Source organism: Ranitomeya imitator, chromosome 9, assembly GCF_032444005.1.
Source record: "Ranitomeya imitator isolate aRanImi1 chromosome 9, aRanImi1.pri, whole genome shotgun sequence".
Taxonomy (NCBI): domain Eukaryota; kingdom Metazoa; phylum Chordata; class Amphibia; order Anura; family Dendrobatidae; genus Ranitomeya; species Ranitomeya imitator.
Window position 1 is genome coordinate 112,218,709 of NC_091290.1, and position 15,611 is coordinate 112,234,319.

A 15,611-nucleotide genomic window follows, 5' to 3' on the forward strand; every position below is an offset into this window, starting at 1 on the left:
CTTAGGGTTAGCAGGATTAGGGAGGAAGGATGGTAAAATTATCTCTTGTGACCTGTGAAACCGTGATGATACTTTTGGTAAACAGGCTGAGTCCGGTCTGAGGATTACTCTGTCTGGTAGAAACTCTGTATAAGGGGAAACCCTGGAGAGAGCTTGTATGTCTCCTACTCTACGGGCAGATGTAATTGCTACCAGAAATGCTGTCTTAAGGGATAAGGCCTTAATTGAAGCTGATTGTAAAGGTTCAAAACGGCTCTTTAGTCAATGCTGATAGGACTAAGTTGAGATCCCAAGGCATAGATCTATCTTTCTGAATGGGTCTAGACCTACTAGATGCCTTGATGAACCTTGAGATCCAGTAATTATTGGCAATGTTACAGGAGAATAGAGCCCCTAGGGCCGAGACCTGTACCTTTAGAGTACTAGTGGATAGACCTAGTTCTAAGCCTTTTTGCAGGAATTCTAAAATTTGTTTTACAGGTATTCCTTCTTCTAATTTGAAATCAGAAGAGGCCAGAAACTTTCGCCAGGTTCTAGCGTAGATTGTTGTGGTTATTTGCTTCCTACTTTTCATAAGGGTTTCAATTAAACTCGGGGAGAACCCTTTGTTTTTTAGTAACGCCCTTTCAAAATCCATGCCGTTAAATGAAGGTTCTTTACTTGCGGATGACTGATCGGCCCCTGGTAGAGCAAATCCGGAATCTCCGGAAGCACCCAGGGATCCTCCACTGACATGATCCTGAGCCAAGTGAACCAGGCCCTTCTGGGCCAGAATGGGGCAATCAATATAACTCTGGCTCGATCTTCTCTTATCTTCCTGACTACTAAGGGTAACAGGCCTAGTGGAGGAAATGCGTATGCCAGCTGAAAATCCCAATTGATCAGAAAAGCGTCTACCGCCAGAGGATTCTCCCTGGGATTTAGGGAACAGAATTTTGTTGTCTTCCGGTTGTCCCTGGTAGCAAATAAATCTACTTCTGGATGTCCCCATTTGTGGATGATCTGGTCGAACACGTGATTGTTTAGGGACCACTCCCCTTGCCTCAAGGTGTTGCGGCTTAGAAAGTCCGCTTTGATGTTTTCTTTTCCTCTTATGTGTAGAGCAGTTAGGGATAAGAAGTGATTTTCTGCTGTCTGGAACAGACGATCCGCCACTCTCATCAGTGACTCGGAATGAGTTCCACCCTGATGATTTATGTATGCGACCGCCACCTGGTTGTCCGATAGGATCTTGACATGATGACCCTGCAGATATGAGAGGAATTTTTTCACTGAAAGCTCTACTGCCATTAACTCTTTCTGGTTGGAGGAGGCTGATGTTAGGGGAGGGGGCCATAGACCCTGAACCATCATGTCATCCACGTGTGCTCTCCAACCCGAAGGGCTAGCGTCTGTAGTTACCACACGTGTTACCTGTGACACCCAGGGAACTCCCGCCGATAGGTTTTTACTGACTAGCCACCACCTAAGAGATGTGAGTGCTCTTGGACCTAAGGTAATCTGACTCTGCAGGGACCCCCGTAAGATTCTGTCATTAACCAGCACCTCGGATTGTAACGGTCTGGTGTGGAATTGGGCCCAACGGACAGCGGGAATGCAAGAGGTTAAGGAACCCAATAGTGACATAGCCTGTCTAAGGGTCATGGATGGTTTGTCAATTGCCTTAGACACCTGTTGCTGGATATGTAACAACTTGTCGGGTGGAAGACAACACTGTTGGGATTCTGAGTTTAATGACAGTCCTAAGAATCTTTGTATTTTTTGAGGCTGTAAACGAGATTTCTCATAATTTATGATCCACCCCAGACGCTCCAGTCTGGATGTGGCTGTTTCTAGCTGGGACAGGCAATGGTCTGCAGAGCTCCCTACTATAAGAAAGTCATCCAAGTAGGGAATGATCAGGATGTCGGACTCTCGCAAGTGCGCCATGACCTCGGCCACTAGTTTTGTGAACACCCTAGGAGCCGCTGATAAGCCAAAGAGCTCTGAACTGGAAATGGCGAATGCGACCCCCCACTGACACAGCTACCCTCAGGAACCTCTGGAAGTGTTCATGTATTGGAACATGATAGTATGCGTCTTTAAAATCTACAACTACCATGAAACAGTGATTAAACAACATTTTTATTGCTGAATTAATTGTTTCCATTTTGAAGGATTCATTAACCAGGAACTCATTAAGACATTTTAGATTAATGATCGTTCTAAAAGATCCATCTGGCTTTTTGATCAGAAAAAGAGGAGAATAGAATCCCCTTCCTCTTTCTGATTCTGGAATTTCCACCAATACGTTTTTAGCGCATAAGTTCATGACTTCTGCTTCTAGAGCTGCTTGCTCCAGGGGGGAGGAACGTAAAGGGGTTAATTTGAATTTATCTCGAGGCCAATGATTGAAGTCCAGCTTAAGACCTTTAGTAACAATGCCTCTGACCCATCTACTGTTCGTTATGTCAAGCCACGCTGAGGAGAATGCTGACAGTCTACCCCCCACAGGGATCGCTAGTCATTGGTCTGGTTTTTTCTGATCCTTTGAGGAACGGCGAAACATGTAGCCCGTACCTCTACCGCATCTGTCTTCCCATCTGAAACTTTCTCTAGTGGGAGAGGACCCGCGTTTCTTCCCGCGACCAAACCTTCGATTGAAGGGTCGGCGGTAGGATGCCGAGTACAGGCTGGGAAACTTCTTTTTGTCATCGCCTGCCTTTTCCAGCAATTCATCCAGCGTTGGACCAAAGAGATATTGTCCCTCGCACGGAATGGCGCAGAGTTTAGTTCTGGACTGAATGTCCCCTGACCAGCACTTTAACCATAGGGCTCTGCGAGCCGCGTTAGATAGTCCTGCCGCTCTAGCTGCCATTCTGACAGAGTCCACAGATGCATCCGATAGGAACGCCGCAGCATTCTGAATTGTCGGTAGAGCCTTCAGAATAGTATCTCTGGATGCACCGTCCTTCAGCTGAGACTCTAATTGATCTAGCCAGACCATTAATGACCTGGCTGTGCATGTTGCGGCCACGGCTGGTCTGAGGGATCCTGCCGCCATCTCCCAGGTACCTTTTAGGAAGATATCCGCCTTCCTGTCTAGAGGATCTTTGAGGGACCCCATATCCTCAAAGGGTAATGAGGCTTTCTTTGACGCTTTTGCTACTGCCGCGTCCAACTTAGGGGCTTTATCCCACGTATCCACAACCGGATCATCAAAGGGATACCTGCGTTTTAAAGCTGGCGGTAAGGCCCCCTTCTTTTCCGGTTTCTTCCATTCTCGGAGGATCAATTCTTGGATCTTCTCATTTACCGGAAAAGATCTATGTTTTTTACGATCTAATCCACTAAACATTAACTCCTGTTTTGAGGGCTGTGATTTGGGTTCCTCTATACCCATCATGCCTCTAACTGATTTGACCACCCTGTCAATCTTATCCAAGGGTAGACAAAATCGTCCAGACTCCTCATCTGATGAAGAGGAGAAAGGACTAGAGAGATAGGTACTTTCTTCTCTTTCCTCTTCTGACGAATTAGAGTCCAGAGGGGTTGACGAATTGCGACCAAAAGCAGGGTTCTAACATTGTAACCCGCTTAAATCCCCCTTGGATCCGGTCAGCAGATGGGCCAGCGCGATCCCTATTGGCTCCAGACACAGCAGGGAGGGCAGGAAGGCTGGCGGACGAACCGGCGTCCAGATGCGATGGGCGCCGCCATCTTGGACCGACCGCGCATGCGCAGACGTCCGGCGACCCGGAAGCGGCTACCAAACTCCGCCCCCCGATGTCACCGCACCCAGAAACGCTCCAGCACGCGCTGAGAGCGGTGCAGGACGCCGGGGACGGAGCGGCAGCGCTCCGGAGCTCACTCCACACATCTGAGCCCGGCACCCGCAGCCATGCCGCACCGCTGCGCCACCAATGGGAAATACTTACCTGCGCCGACGCTGATGGATGCAGGAAATCCTCCGGACTCCGCTCCCTGCTGCGAACGCCACCGACGTGCAATCCAGCAAGGACCACCGTGGCGTCTCCAGGGATCTCCGCACCGGCCGAGGTAGGAGACCCCCCCCCCGCTACCGTAATCGGCCGGCCTGGGCTCCTTCTGTAGGCACCCGTCCCCTCAGGAACAGGAAACCAACTGAGGCAAGGGAGAGGTACCGCCCTTTTGTATCTGTAGGTTTCCTGTTCCTAATGGGCGGATCCCCTCTCTCGTCGTGCTGTCATGGGAGTCCGAGTAAAAAATACTTATAACATTTATAATATTTATCCCTGTTTAGGACCTGTCTTGCATTACACATAAAACCCATTGTGAAGGACTGCCGTTTAATTATTTCCCCTGTGGTTGTGGTGGTGGCTCGGCAGTGAACTGCCAGGTTTCCTCACAGGTTCAGAGCCGACTACTTGGAGATCTCATGGGGACACGCTTTAAGTCCTCTTATGGTCTGCACATACAGGCATAAGGGTGTTTTGAAAGCTAAAACCTTTGACACCTTTCTATCTTCTATCTGTTGCTGCACTTCCGAATAATTAGTGTTTTAATGCACTTTAAAATGAGTGCTCTGGGTGTAAATGAGCACTTCCCGAGCCTGTGCCTCCAAAGGTAGATTTCCCACCCTATACCAGTCTCTTTAGGTTGAATGATAGCTCACGGTCCGATTTCTTTGCCTCGCGCTACACAGACAGTGTGAGCTATTAATCTAGCTGAAGGAAACAAGCTAGGTAGTCAGTGGCACAGGAAGTGTTCGGTCACGCCCAGAGATCTTAACACTTCAATTGCATATGAATGAAACTGCTGATTTCTCAGGAATGCAGCAACAGATAGAAGATGTCAAGGTGTCGATGGATTTACATTTCAAAGACCTGCAGGCATATGTATCCAGTACATTTTTATATGGGCAGTTTGTGGGTCTTTAAACCTCAATATTAGCGTGATCAACCAGCAATAACGGGACGGGAACAGATCAGTGAGAGGTAAGAGGGCAGCCCCATCAGAGCCCGGCACTGGCATCTTCCTTACACGCGCAGCTTTGATATCACTAATAATTTTTCGCAGACTCCTTGGTGGAGGATTACGGCTCCCATCCACAAGTGCTATTTCCGTGCTGTAATTAAAGCTTCGGATTAGTTTCTTACAATCCCCCAATCATTCGGGATTCTTCTCAGTTAATTATAAGTACAAGGTGAACGGAGAAAGCGACACCATGGCACATAAGGCCGGCTACGCGGCATCCTCAGACTTGGCAGGTGGCATCGGGGGGCAGGAAAGGTTTGAGAACATAGCAGTCATCTGAAAGGAGTTCATCATTACTGGTCTACAAGACCCCACTGTAACAAGAGAGGGCTAATAACAGAATGATCGGGCAGATCGTATGGCGCGGACCCTATAAAACCCGCAGGCCCAGACAAGTCCACAATGGTGAGGGGACATTTCTGGGGACACTGTTCTATTTCTGTATAGAGATGTCTGATGCCAGCGAGACTCCTCCTGGCATTATAGAAGGCACCTGCTCTACAGTAGGGGGCGGCGCTCCAGCTCTTGTGAAACCACAACTCTCAGCATGCTGCAGGTTGCCTCCTACCTGGTCATCAAAAATAAAGTATTCCCCGATTCCAAGCACAGTTTGAATTAAAGGTATATTCCCATCTCCAAGATCCTATCCTAAGGTTTATTAGGTGTAATGAGAATAATATTAGCAAATACCACCAATATAGTTCTTCTGATTAGCTATGTCGCATTCCCCATGTGCAGGGCATTGCCGTACCTTAGGTATCCATGGTTACGACCACTAACAACTAGCTAGCTGTCATTATGTGTATGGCTGTAACCATGGATACCTAAGCTACTGCAATGCCCTACGTATACATAATCAGAAGAACTATCCTACATTAATTGGAGGCATTTGCTAATATTATTATTACACCTACTACGTATTGGGATAGGATCTTGGAGATGGGAACACCCCTTCAAATGTTTATTTTTCAAACCTACTACTATTGGTAAGGGCTTATTCACAAAAACTTTGTTTACACTGACCTACATGCGCGATCAAAAAAAAAAAAAAAAGCCTATTCTGGCCCACTAGTAGTAGTCATCCTAAAATTTCCTTTTTGGGTTTCCGGCTTGTCATGCATCGTTCACACCAGCGATAAAGCCGCTCATACACACTGGACTGATGTTGGCTGAAACCGCCGACAATGTAATGTGCATGGGGTCCACGGACCACTGAAACAGGGAACAAGTCAATCAGGTATGTGCACACACACAGCTACCCCCACACACAGCTCCCGAGCCCCCCCACCACACACACAGCTCCCGAGCTTCCCCACAAAAACACAGGTCCCAAGCCAACCCCACCACACACACAGCTCCCGGGTTCCCCCCACACACACAGCTACCGAGCTCACCCCCTACACACACAGCTCCCGAGCCCCCCAGCACACGCAGCTCCCAAGACCCCCCACCACACACACACAGAGCCCGAGCTCACCCCCCACACACAGCTCCCGAGCCACCCCACCACACACAGCTCCCGAGTTCCCCCCACACACACAGCTCCCGAGCTCCCCCCACACACACACAGCTCCCGAGCTCCCCCACACACACACAGCTCCCGAGCTCCCCCACACACAGCTCCCGAGTTTCACCCCACACACACACAGATCCCGAGTTCCCCCCACACAGCTCCCCCTTACACGCTCCAGAGCCCCCCATACACACACACACACTCACAGCTCTCGAACCCCCCAGACACAGCTCCCGAGCTTCCCCTCTACACAGCTCCCGAGCTTCCCCTCTACACAGCTCCCGAGCTTCCCCATAACACCGCTCCAGAGCTTCCCCTCTACACAGCTCCCGAGCTTCCCCTCTACACAGCTCCCGAGCTTCCCCTCTACACAGCTCCCGAGCTTCCCCTCTACACAGCTCCCGAGCTCCCCCACACACACACAGCTCCCGAGCTCCCCCACACACAGCTCCCGAGTTTCACCCCACACACACACAGATCCCGAGCTCCCCCACACACAGCTCCCGAGTTTCACCCCACACACACACAGATCCCGAGTTCCCCCCACACAGCTCCCCCTTACACGCTCACGCTCCAGAGCCCCCCATACACACACACACTCACAGCTCTCGAACCCCCCAGACACAGCTCCCGAGCTTCCCCTCTACACAGCTCCCGAGCTTCCCCTCTACACAGCTCCCGAGCTTCCCCTCTACACAGCTCCCGAGCTTCCCCTCTACACAGCTCCCGAGCTTCCCCTCTACACAGCTCCCGAGCTTCCCCTCTACACAGCTCCCGAGCTTCCCCTCTACACAGCTCCCGAGCTTCCCCATAACACCGCTCCAGAGCTTCCCCACTACACCGCTCCAGAGCTTCCCCACTACACCGCTCCAGAGCTTCCCCACTACACCGCTCCAGAGCTTCCCCACACACACAGCGTCCCAGTGCAGGACATGAAATCATGCCCATTAGCACAAAGATGTCGGCACTTAACCTAACACAGCTCTTCAGGTAACTCCATGTATTCTCAGTGCATTAATCTTGAAGTTTTCTGGTGATGCACAAATGCTACAGCCCAAATGGATGGCGACCAGATCAGCTCTGCCACCTCTGCATCAACAGCAGCAAAATCACTTACATCCTCAAAGGGTTCACGATCTCCGTTCTCAGAAGGGCTTGTGTTTCGCTGTAATATTCGACATCCGTTTTGTCTTTCGGCCTCAGCAGGACAGAATCCAGCACAGAACTGAAGGAAAACAAGCTTTTCCGGAAAGAAAACAGACAATTACTTTCTGCTTTTAGAAGAGCGGAGCTTATACCATGAGCCCAGGAAATCCTCACCAGAATAAGGTGGAGTCCAGATAGCAGGAGTTGTAGTGGCCCTGGATACCTTTCTTTTTCCCAATCATGATTTCTAAGCCTTCCTTCTCTGTTCTGGGAGGGGTGTTCCCTTCTACAACTTCGCTCAAATAACCTCCAAAGGCTGAAAGGGAATCAAATCTGCGATTACACTGCTGGAAATCAGCTCCAACGTTCTGCAGCTTTTTAACGTTCTTTGTGTGGATTTTTACAAGTCCCATTTAGCAGGACAGCAGCAGATACTTCTGCAATAAATTGGCCACATGTGAATAGCGCCCCCTAGCTTGGCTTACTTTTACAACATATGCTAGGTTGTTCTCGTGTTCGATATTTAAGCAGCGTCAGGAAATGTACTCTGTATGACTTAAAGGGGTGCTCCGTCAGGAAATAAATAATAAAAAAAAACAACTATAGGAAATATGAGGATAAACTACATAACTTTACATAGAATATGTCAGCAAGATTGTGCTATATAATCTGATATCAGCATGATGTACCAATCAGTGGTGGGGGGCGTGGTTACACAAAGCAGGAGGACTAGGTGGCACAGGGCAGCTTGTCCTCTAGTGATAACTGAGAAAACACAGATTTTTATTAAAACCACAAAACAGAGCATAGTAAGTGACACATTGCTGGAATCAGGGTCTCGGCCCTTACAACATGCTGCTCTTAATTTATATAGCAAAAATCTGCTGACAGATTCCCTTTAAGAACACCTGAGGCTTCAGATGTCTCTTTTTCAAGTTCTATCGGTGTTTTTCGCAGAATGACTGACCACAAAAAAAAAAAGGAGCTATGTCCTTTCACTCCGATTTGTTTTTTTTCCACTGGGTAATGAATAGGAGAAGTCTGGAATTTTTTTTTTTTTGCATATGACAAAGGCTACACTGACGGGAAGATCAAAATGAATGAAAACTGAATACATCACACATTTTTTTTCTAGCATGCAAAAAATAGAATGGAGGACTGACGCCGAGGACTTTCTACTCTCCCTTTTTCGATGGCTTAATCATTCATTACCTAGAGAATTACAACGTTCTATTTGGTTGGAGACTGGCTGGAGTGACGCGAACCTGGAGTCTGGCCTGCAGCTCTTCAGCTTCACGAAAAGTGCTTTTTTGGGGGCACAGGTAAAAAATCTTGTCCCTTTGAAAGTGCCGTCTGTGCATCCTGCACATTCATCTTCCTGAAGTGATCATAGGGGAAAAAAAACAAAAAAAAACAAAATAAAACACATATATTACAATCACAGTGCTAAAACCATTCGCCCTGCACCAAAGGGTCTGTCCAAGGAAAAGAGGAGGGAGGCAAAGAGGAGGGAGGCAAAGAGGGGGGAGGCACAGGGGGGGGGAGGCACAGAGGGGGAGGCAAAGAGGAGGGAGGCAAAGAGGAGGGAGGCAAAGAGGGGGGAGGCAAAGAGGGGGGAGGCACAGGGGGGGGAGGCACAGAGGGGGAGGCAAAGAGGGGGGAGGCAAAGAGGAGGGAGGCAAAGAGGGGGGAGGCACAGGGGGGGGAGGCACAGAGGGGGAGGCAAAGAGGAGGGAGGCAAAGAGGAGGGAGGCAAAGAGGGGGGAGGCAAAGAGGGTGGAGACAAAGAGGGGGGAGGCACAGGGGGGGGGAGGCACAGAGGGGGAGGCACAGAGGGGGGAGGCAAAGAGGAGGGAGGCAAAGAGGGGGGAGGCAAAGAGGGTGGAGACAAAGAGGGGGGAGGCACAGGGGGGGGGAGGCACAGAGGGGGAGGCACAGAGGAGGGAGGCAAAGAGGAGGGAGGCAAAGAGGGGGGAGGCAAAGAGGGTGGAGACAAAGAGGGGGGAGGCACAGGGGGGGGGAGGCACAGAGGGGGAGGCACAGAGGGGGGAGGCACAGAGGGGAGAGGCACAGAGGGGAGAGGCACAGAGGGGAGAGGCACAGAGGGGAGAGGCACAGAGGGGAGAGGCACAGAGGGGGGAGGCACAGAGGGGGGAGGCACAGAGGGGGGAGGCACAGAGGGGGGAGGCACAGAGGAGGGAGGCACAGAGGGGGGAGGCACAGAGGGGGAAGGCACAGAGTGGGGAGGCAAAGAGTGGGGAGGCAAAGAGGAGGGAGGCAAAGAGGGGGGAGGCACAGAGGGGGGAGGCACAGAGGGGAGAGGCACAGAGGGGAGAGGCACAGAGGGGAGAGGCACAGAGGGGAGAGGCACAGAGGGGAGAGGCACAGAGGGGGGAGGCACAGAGGGGGGAGGCACAGAGGGGGGAGGCACAGAGGAGGGAGGCACAGAGGGGGGAGGCACAGAGGGGGAAGGCACAGAGTGGGGAGGCAAAGAGTGGGGAGGCAAAGAGGAGGGAGGCAAAGAGGGGGGAGGCACAGAGACTGTAGAGTGCTATACACTTCTTTTTAGAGCAATCTGATGCCTTGGAGTACTTCCGATTTAGAGGGAATCTATTTCTCCTGGCAGCCGCTGGCTTTCAGTCATAGAGGTGCGCATGAAGCGCTTACAGTCACTGCTCCGCACACAGTGAGTGGCGGCTGTATGACTGCCCTGACACTTTGACAACTCGCTCTGCAGAGATGTGCTGCAGAGCCAGCTGTAAATCTAAGTGCTGGGGCGTGCTTACAGCTATCACTCACTGTGTACTGAGCAGTGACTGTAAGCGCTTCATGCGCACCTCTATGACTGAAAGCTAGCAGCTCCCAGGAGGAATTAAGTTCATTTTCTCCGGGTGGCTGCGCTATAAGACAGCCGCACAGCATTATAGCACGGTTTACCGGCAGATTAACCCTGTGTCCGCAGGTTCACAGCGCTTGGGGACAGGACAGGTTCCCTTTAAGTAATAGATGCAGCTTAAGAAAACCATTAAAAAAAAAAGATAAAATATAGCAGTGACCCTTGTGACTACATTGCATCCATGATCCCCTTGTACACGTCCTCCATTGTCATCATGGGCCCTAAACACTGTTCACTTTAGGGTCCACAAAAGATCATACAGATATATATTTTTGGAAGCATTACCAGCTCCAGTCCGGCTAACATTTCACCGACTCCCAGAGGCTGACCAATCCAGCGGATCACGCCATAAAAAGGAGGGTTCTCTTTAACTTCGGCTAGTGATCCCACCTCCAGGCCGTGCATATTGGACAGATGTGGGGGTCCGGGGGGACTGTCCTGCAGAGATGCATGGTTCATTTCTCCTATGACCGACTGCACTGACAATGAGAGCGGAGTGTGTCCCATTGTGCCGTTAGTACTGGACATCTTGGAAAGGCTGAATGGAAGAGAGTGAAATCTGTTCTCTCCAGGGGAGCAGCTGCTGGCCGATGGCTGCAGAGGGGGAGAACAGTGTCCAAATGAAGATGGAGACGTCTCCGTTAGAGATTTTGCCGAGTCTTCGACAACTAGAAAGGACGGAAAGAAAAGATATATAAAAAATATGAAGCAAGTTTACTACTATAAAAGTCAACTGAGCAGCCCTGGTCATCAGATCATGGTGCAACTAAACTTTCCTGCATTGGGAGTACAGATCACTATCTAAGATGGAGAGGGAGAACTGTGCAGCTACTAAATCCAGCTCTCCCTATGATAGCAAGCAGAAGATATGTGCCCACTGTGTGATCAGGGGAGCTATAAACAGGTGATCAGGTAGATCACTATGATCTCTCTGCACCATCACTAAAGCAGCACTGTAGCAAAAAAAGTGTCTATACAGTACAACATAGGGTACTAGTAAAGAAAAGGTTGAGGTTTTTAGTTGATATGCCATGTCTAGGTAGTCGGCCATCTGGATTCCTTCTTTTTAAACCACATTTTCCATAACGCCAGAGAATTCCAGAATGCTGTAACACAGGGCTGAAAGGTGGTGGCCATAGGTTATATGGGAAACCTGGTGATTGCCCTGCAATTGCTCCTTTTAAAGGCCATTAATGACTGATTGCAGCATCTAAATGGTTAACGGCAGCAAACCGGACTCTAGCTGCAGTTAGAGGCAGATGCCGGCTGTGTAACACACTCTGACCAGCTCCATCATGGAGCGTTCAGGGGTTATACAGTGAATAACAATTCCATGTGCAAAGAAACAAAATAGTGGTTTATTTATGGAAGCTGTCAGGGTGTTGTGGTGCTGGACGATGCAGGACAGTAGGGGACATCGTCATGGCTTGCCCCCTATACTACCATATTCAGAATAGAAGCCAGTATGTAGGAGCTTATGGCCCCAGCTCCCATAGTCAGGAGCATACCCTAGGAGCCAAAGCTGGGCACGCAGGAGTCGGGAGTGGGGTGCACAGGAGCCAGGCGCTCAAAAGCCAGAGCACGGCACGCAGGAGCCAGAGCACGGCACGCAGGAGCCAGAGCACAGCACGCAGGAGCCAGAGCACGGCACGCAGGAGTCGGTGCGGGGCGCGCAGGAGCCAGAGCACGGCACGCAGGAGCCAGAGCACGGCGCGCAGGAGCCAGAGCACGGCGCGCAGGAGCCAGAGCACGGCACGCAGGAGCCGTTGCGGGGCACACAGGAGCCGATGCGGGGCACACAGGAGCCACGTGCTCAGAAGCCAGAGAAGGGCACGCAGGATCCAGAGCACGGCACGCAGGAGCCGGTGCGGGACACGCAGGAGCCACGCACTCAGAAGCCAGAGAAGGGCACGCCGGAGTCGGAGCGGGGCACGCCGGAGTCGGAACGGGGCACGCCGGAGCGGGGCACGCCGGAGCGGGGCACGCCGGAGCCGGAGCGGGGCACGCCGGAGCCGGAGCGGGGCACGCAGGAGCCATGCGCTCAGGAGGCAGAGAAGGGCATGCAGGAGCCAGAGCACGGCACGCAGGAGCCAGAGCACGGCACGCAGGAGCCAGAGCACGACACGCAGGAGCCAGGTGCTCAAGAGCCAGAGCGGGGCACGCAGGAGCCAGAGCGGGGCACGCAGGAGCCAGAGCACGGCACGCAGGAGCCAGAGCACGGCACGCAGGAGCCAGAGCACGGCACGCAGGAACCAGGTGCTCAGGAGCCAGAGCAGGGCACGCAGGAACCAGAGAAGGGCATGCAGGAGCCGGTGCGGGGCATGCAGGAGCCAGAGCGCGGCATGCAGGAGCCAGAGCGCGGCACGCAGGAGCCAGAGCAGAGCATGTGTCTCCAGTTTAGTAAGGTACAGCCTGTAGCACAAATCTATACTGTGGTTGAATAGCAAAATATGAATTTAGAAAATACAGTAGATTATTACCCTGCAAAGTCCAGCAGTACAAGAATTTATTATTCAGATGTGTGCTTCCAATGTGCTTTTTTTATGCGTATATAAGAGGGGAACATACAAGTTATAAGAGTCCAAACTGGACAACACCTGCATTCAGTAAAGTCTGTTTTTCTTGGAAAAGAACCACTTACAAAAGCTGTGATTACAGCAACTGGAGGAAGCTGCATCTGCAAACTGGGAAGAAGCAACGACACATCCAAAATAGACAACGGTGCACTCATCTCATTTAGTGCCATACAATGCAGATTTAAGGGGATGTGTCCAGGGGTAGAGGCCATACTGGATAAAAGAGCATTTAATACATGCGACGTAAAGATATACCTTCACAGTGACTGCTCTCTTGGATCCCAGAACTTCCTCCTCGTGACGATCTCTCCCGGGCTGTGGGTGCAAAAACACCAAGCACATCATCAGAGCTAGAGGAAGCTGCCACACGGTCATCTTGTAAGATAACAGACATGTCTTAATATATGGTCACAATATAAGGAAAAAATACATATCCATATATACTGAATGTGTGGACAGAGCCTGCAACTTATCAGAAGGAGATTCACAGGGGCAGAATCCGATGTAAGGGCAAGTAGAGCATCCGGACTTTACACCACGCTATGAAAAAACACAAGTGACAACGTACCTTCTTCCATGTACCAGCTATTCTTACTCTTCGACTGATGCTGGGAATCCACCGAGCTGCCATTTAAAGTGTAAAAAAATTCTGAACGAGTCCGGCTTCCAGGTTCAGAGGCCGATCCTGCTGAACAAAGAAAATGATGGCTGAGACCATCCAGCTTTCCGGAAGGTTAGTTTGGATAAACTGTCATGTGTTGTTGCGGTAAATCCAAACAACTAGGCAGTCACATAGATATAGCTGCAATCCAAAAGTGAGGGTACAATATTTCGGCCATTTACTCTGCCCTTCATCAGGTATAGAGAAGGGTTTTTTTGGAAGAGAGATGTGTGTCAAGCACTATAGGAAAAACACAGCAGGCATCCTGTTTTTTTTTTTTTCCTACGGTGCTTTATCACAGCTTCATTCACATTTTTTTTTCTTCTGAAGAGCACTATGAGAAATCTCTGCTTGCAGTTCAATTGGGCATTACACCTCACAAATTATATATATATCAAATATATATAAAAATATATAAAGATTAGATATTTGTACAATTTAATGTGAATGTGACCAGGCACGATCTGCGGTACCTGTGATTTTCGGTTTGCTGTGATTGGATAAGCTTTTCTCACTCCCACACCTTGACGTGAAAGCGAGCTTCAAAGGCCTTCTCTCCTGGTTTACAGATTCTGCCAAAAATAAAGAAAACGGATCATCTTTCTAGCAGATCAATGCCAACACATTCCTTCCAAAATCTTTTCGCGTAAAGGTTTTGTGCAAAGTATGAAAGTTATGCCCAATCAATGGGAGATAACTTAGTGATCGTTGGGTGTCTGAGCGCGGAGGCCTCCACCGATCCCGAAAACCGGAACTCTGAAGAGCCCAGTGTGAATGGAGCAGAGGTTCATCATGCACAGTGCCACTCCAGTCACCCTTAAAGGGACCGCTGGAGATACCAGTGCTGCGTTCTGCTGGTCTTTGGAACCCCCATTAAGAATGATCCGACAATTACTCCATTCACAAGGGAGCGAGGGTATTCACCGGCGGTCAGACCCCAGTGATCTGGAAGTTATCTCCTAACCTATGAATAGGGAAAAGCTTTCAATCTTAGTACAGCTCCAGAAAGTCATCACAATAATCAAGTGTGGGATATTCTGATAATCGCTAGGTTAAGCCACATCAGCAGGTCTGGCCAAGGCCAACGATCTAAACCTTCCCACCGCCTAACAGCTATGCAGAGGACATTGCACTCAGGACTGGCGAGGAGGGTCCTTATTGTGACACCAAGTAGGCTTTAAGACCACCGATTAGGAGATCAGAAGGTACCAGGTCCACTGTTTGACCAGGGCGAGGGATGAGCAGTGGTGCAGCCCACCACAATCATATATCCTGTAGATAGGTATTACTTATTCTTCATGGGGGAATCTGGTTTCATTATTAGGGCAATCAGAGTTACCAGAAAGCCACCCCCCATTCAGGACCTCCATCAATTAACCGAGCCGCTCCGAGCAAGGCACAGCCAGCAATGTATTACACTGGGCACCATGTAACACTTAATGGCCCATGATGGCTCCCCTATAGAAATATACACTACTGCTGCACTGACTGATGGGGCCATAAGACACCGGGGTGGGGGCGGCTTTGATTGACAACTCCAATAGTAACCTACTTAACCGCTTATGTGCCGTAATCAACATTGCACCTAGAAAATATAAGAAAAAAAAAGGAGTGCCTTCATGTTAACCGGGTCATTGCCCCTCCCCCACTTCCTATCCAGACACAATTTCGGGTTTATTTGTATATGTAATTTCTGTTCGGATATTGAAAAGGCTCTTTGCCTTTATTATCATGATACACAAGGCTTAATTTTACGTGTTTTTATATTGGAGAAAGTGTAAAGAAAAAAAAGGAACTGTGTATCTATTATTTATTTTTGTTTTT

General features: G+C 50.0%; 1 protein-coding gene across 6 annotated transcripts in view; it reads right to left on the minus strand.

Moving 5' to 3' along the window:
• Nucleotides 1–15,611, minus strand: part of CYLD (CYLD lysine 63 deubiquitinase) — a 58,619-nt gene that overhangs the window by 16,836 nt on the left and 26,172 nt on the right. For 3 of the 6 annotated variants that reach the window (XM_069738464.1, XM_069738466.1, XM_069738465.1), the window contains exons 6-12: nt 14,261–14,359; nt 13,695–13,811; nt 13,382–13,441; nt 10,836–11,218; nt 8,867–9,032; nt 7,829–7,970; nt 7,626–7,748 (exon numbers count right to left, since the gene is read on the minus strand). In XM_069738464.1, the coding sequence (XP_069594565.1) occupies nt 7,626–7,748; nt 7,829–7,970; nt 8,867–9,032; nt 10,836–11,218; nt 13,382–13,441; nt 13,695–13,811; nt 14,261–14,359 (1,090 nt within the window). Of the gene's footprint in view, nt 1–7,625; nt 7,749–7,828; nt 7,971–8,866; nt 9,033–10,835; nt 11,219–13,381; nt 13,442–13,694; nt 13,815–14,260; nt 14,360–15,611 lie in introns of all 6 variants that reach the window. The other 3 variants (XM_069738461.1, XM_069738463.1, XM_069738462.1) reach the window with 1 other exon arrangement.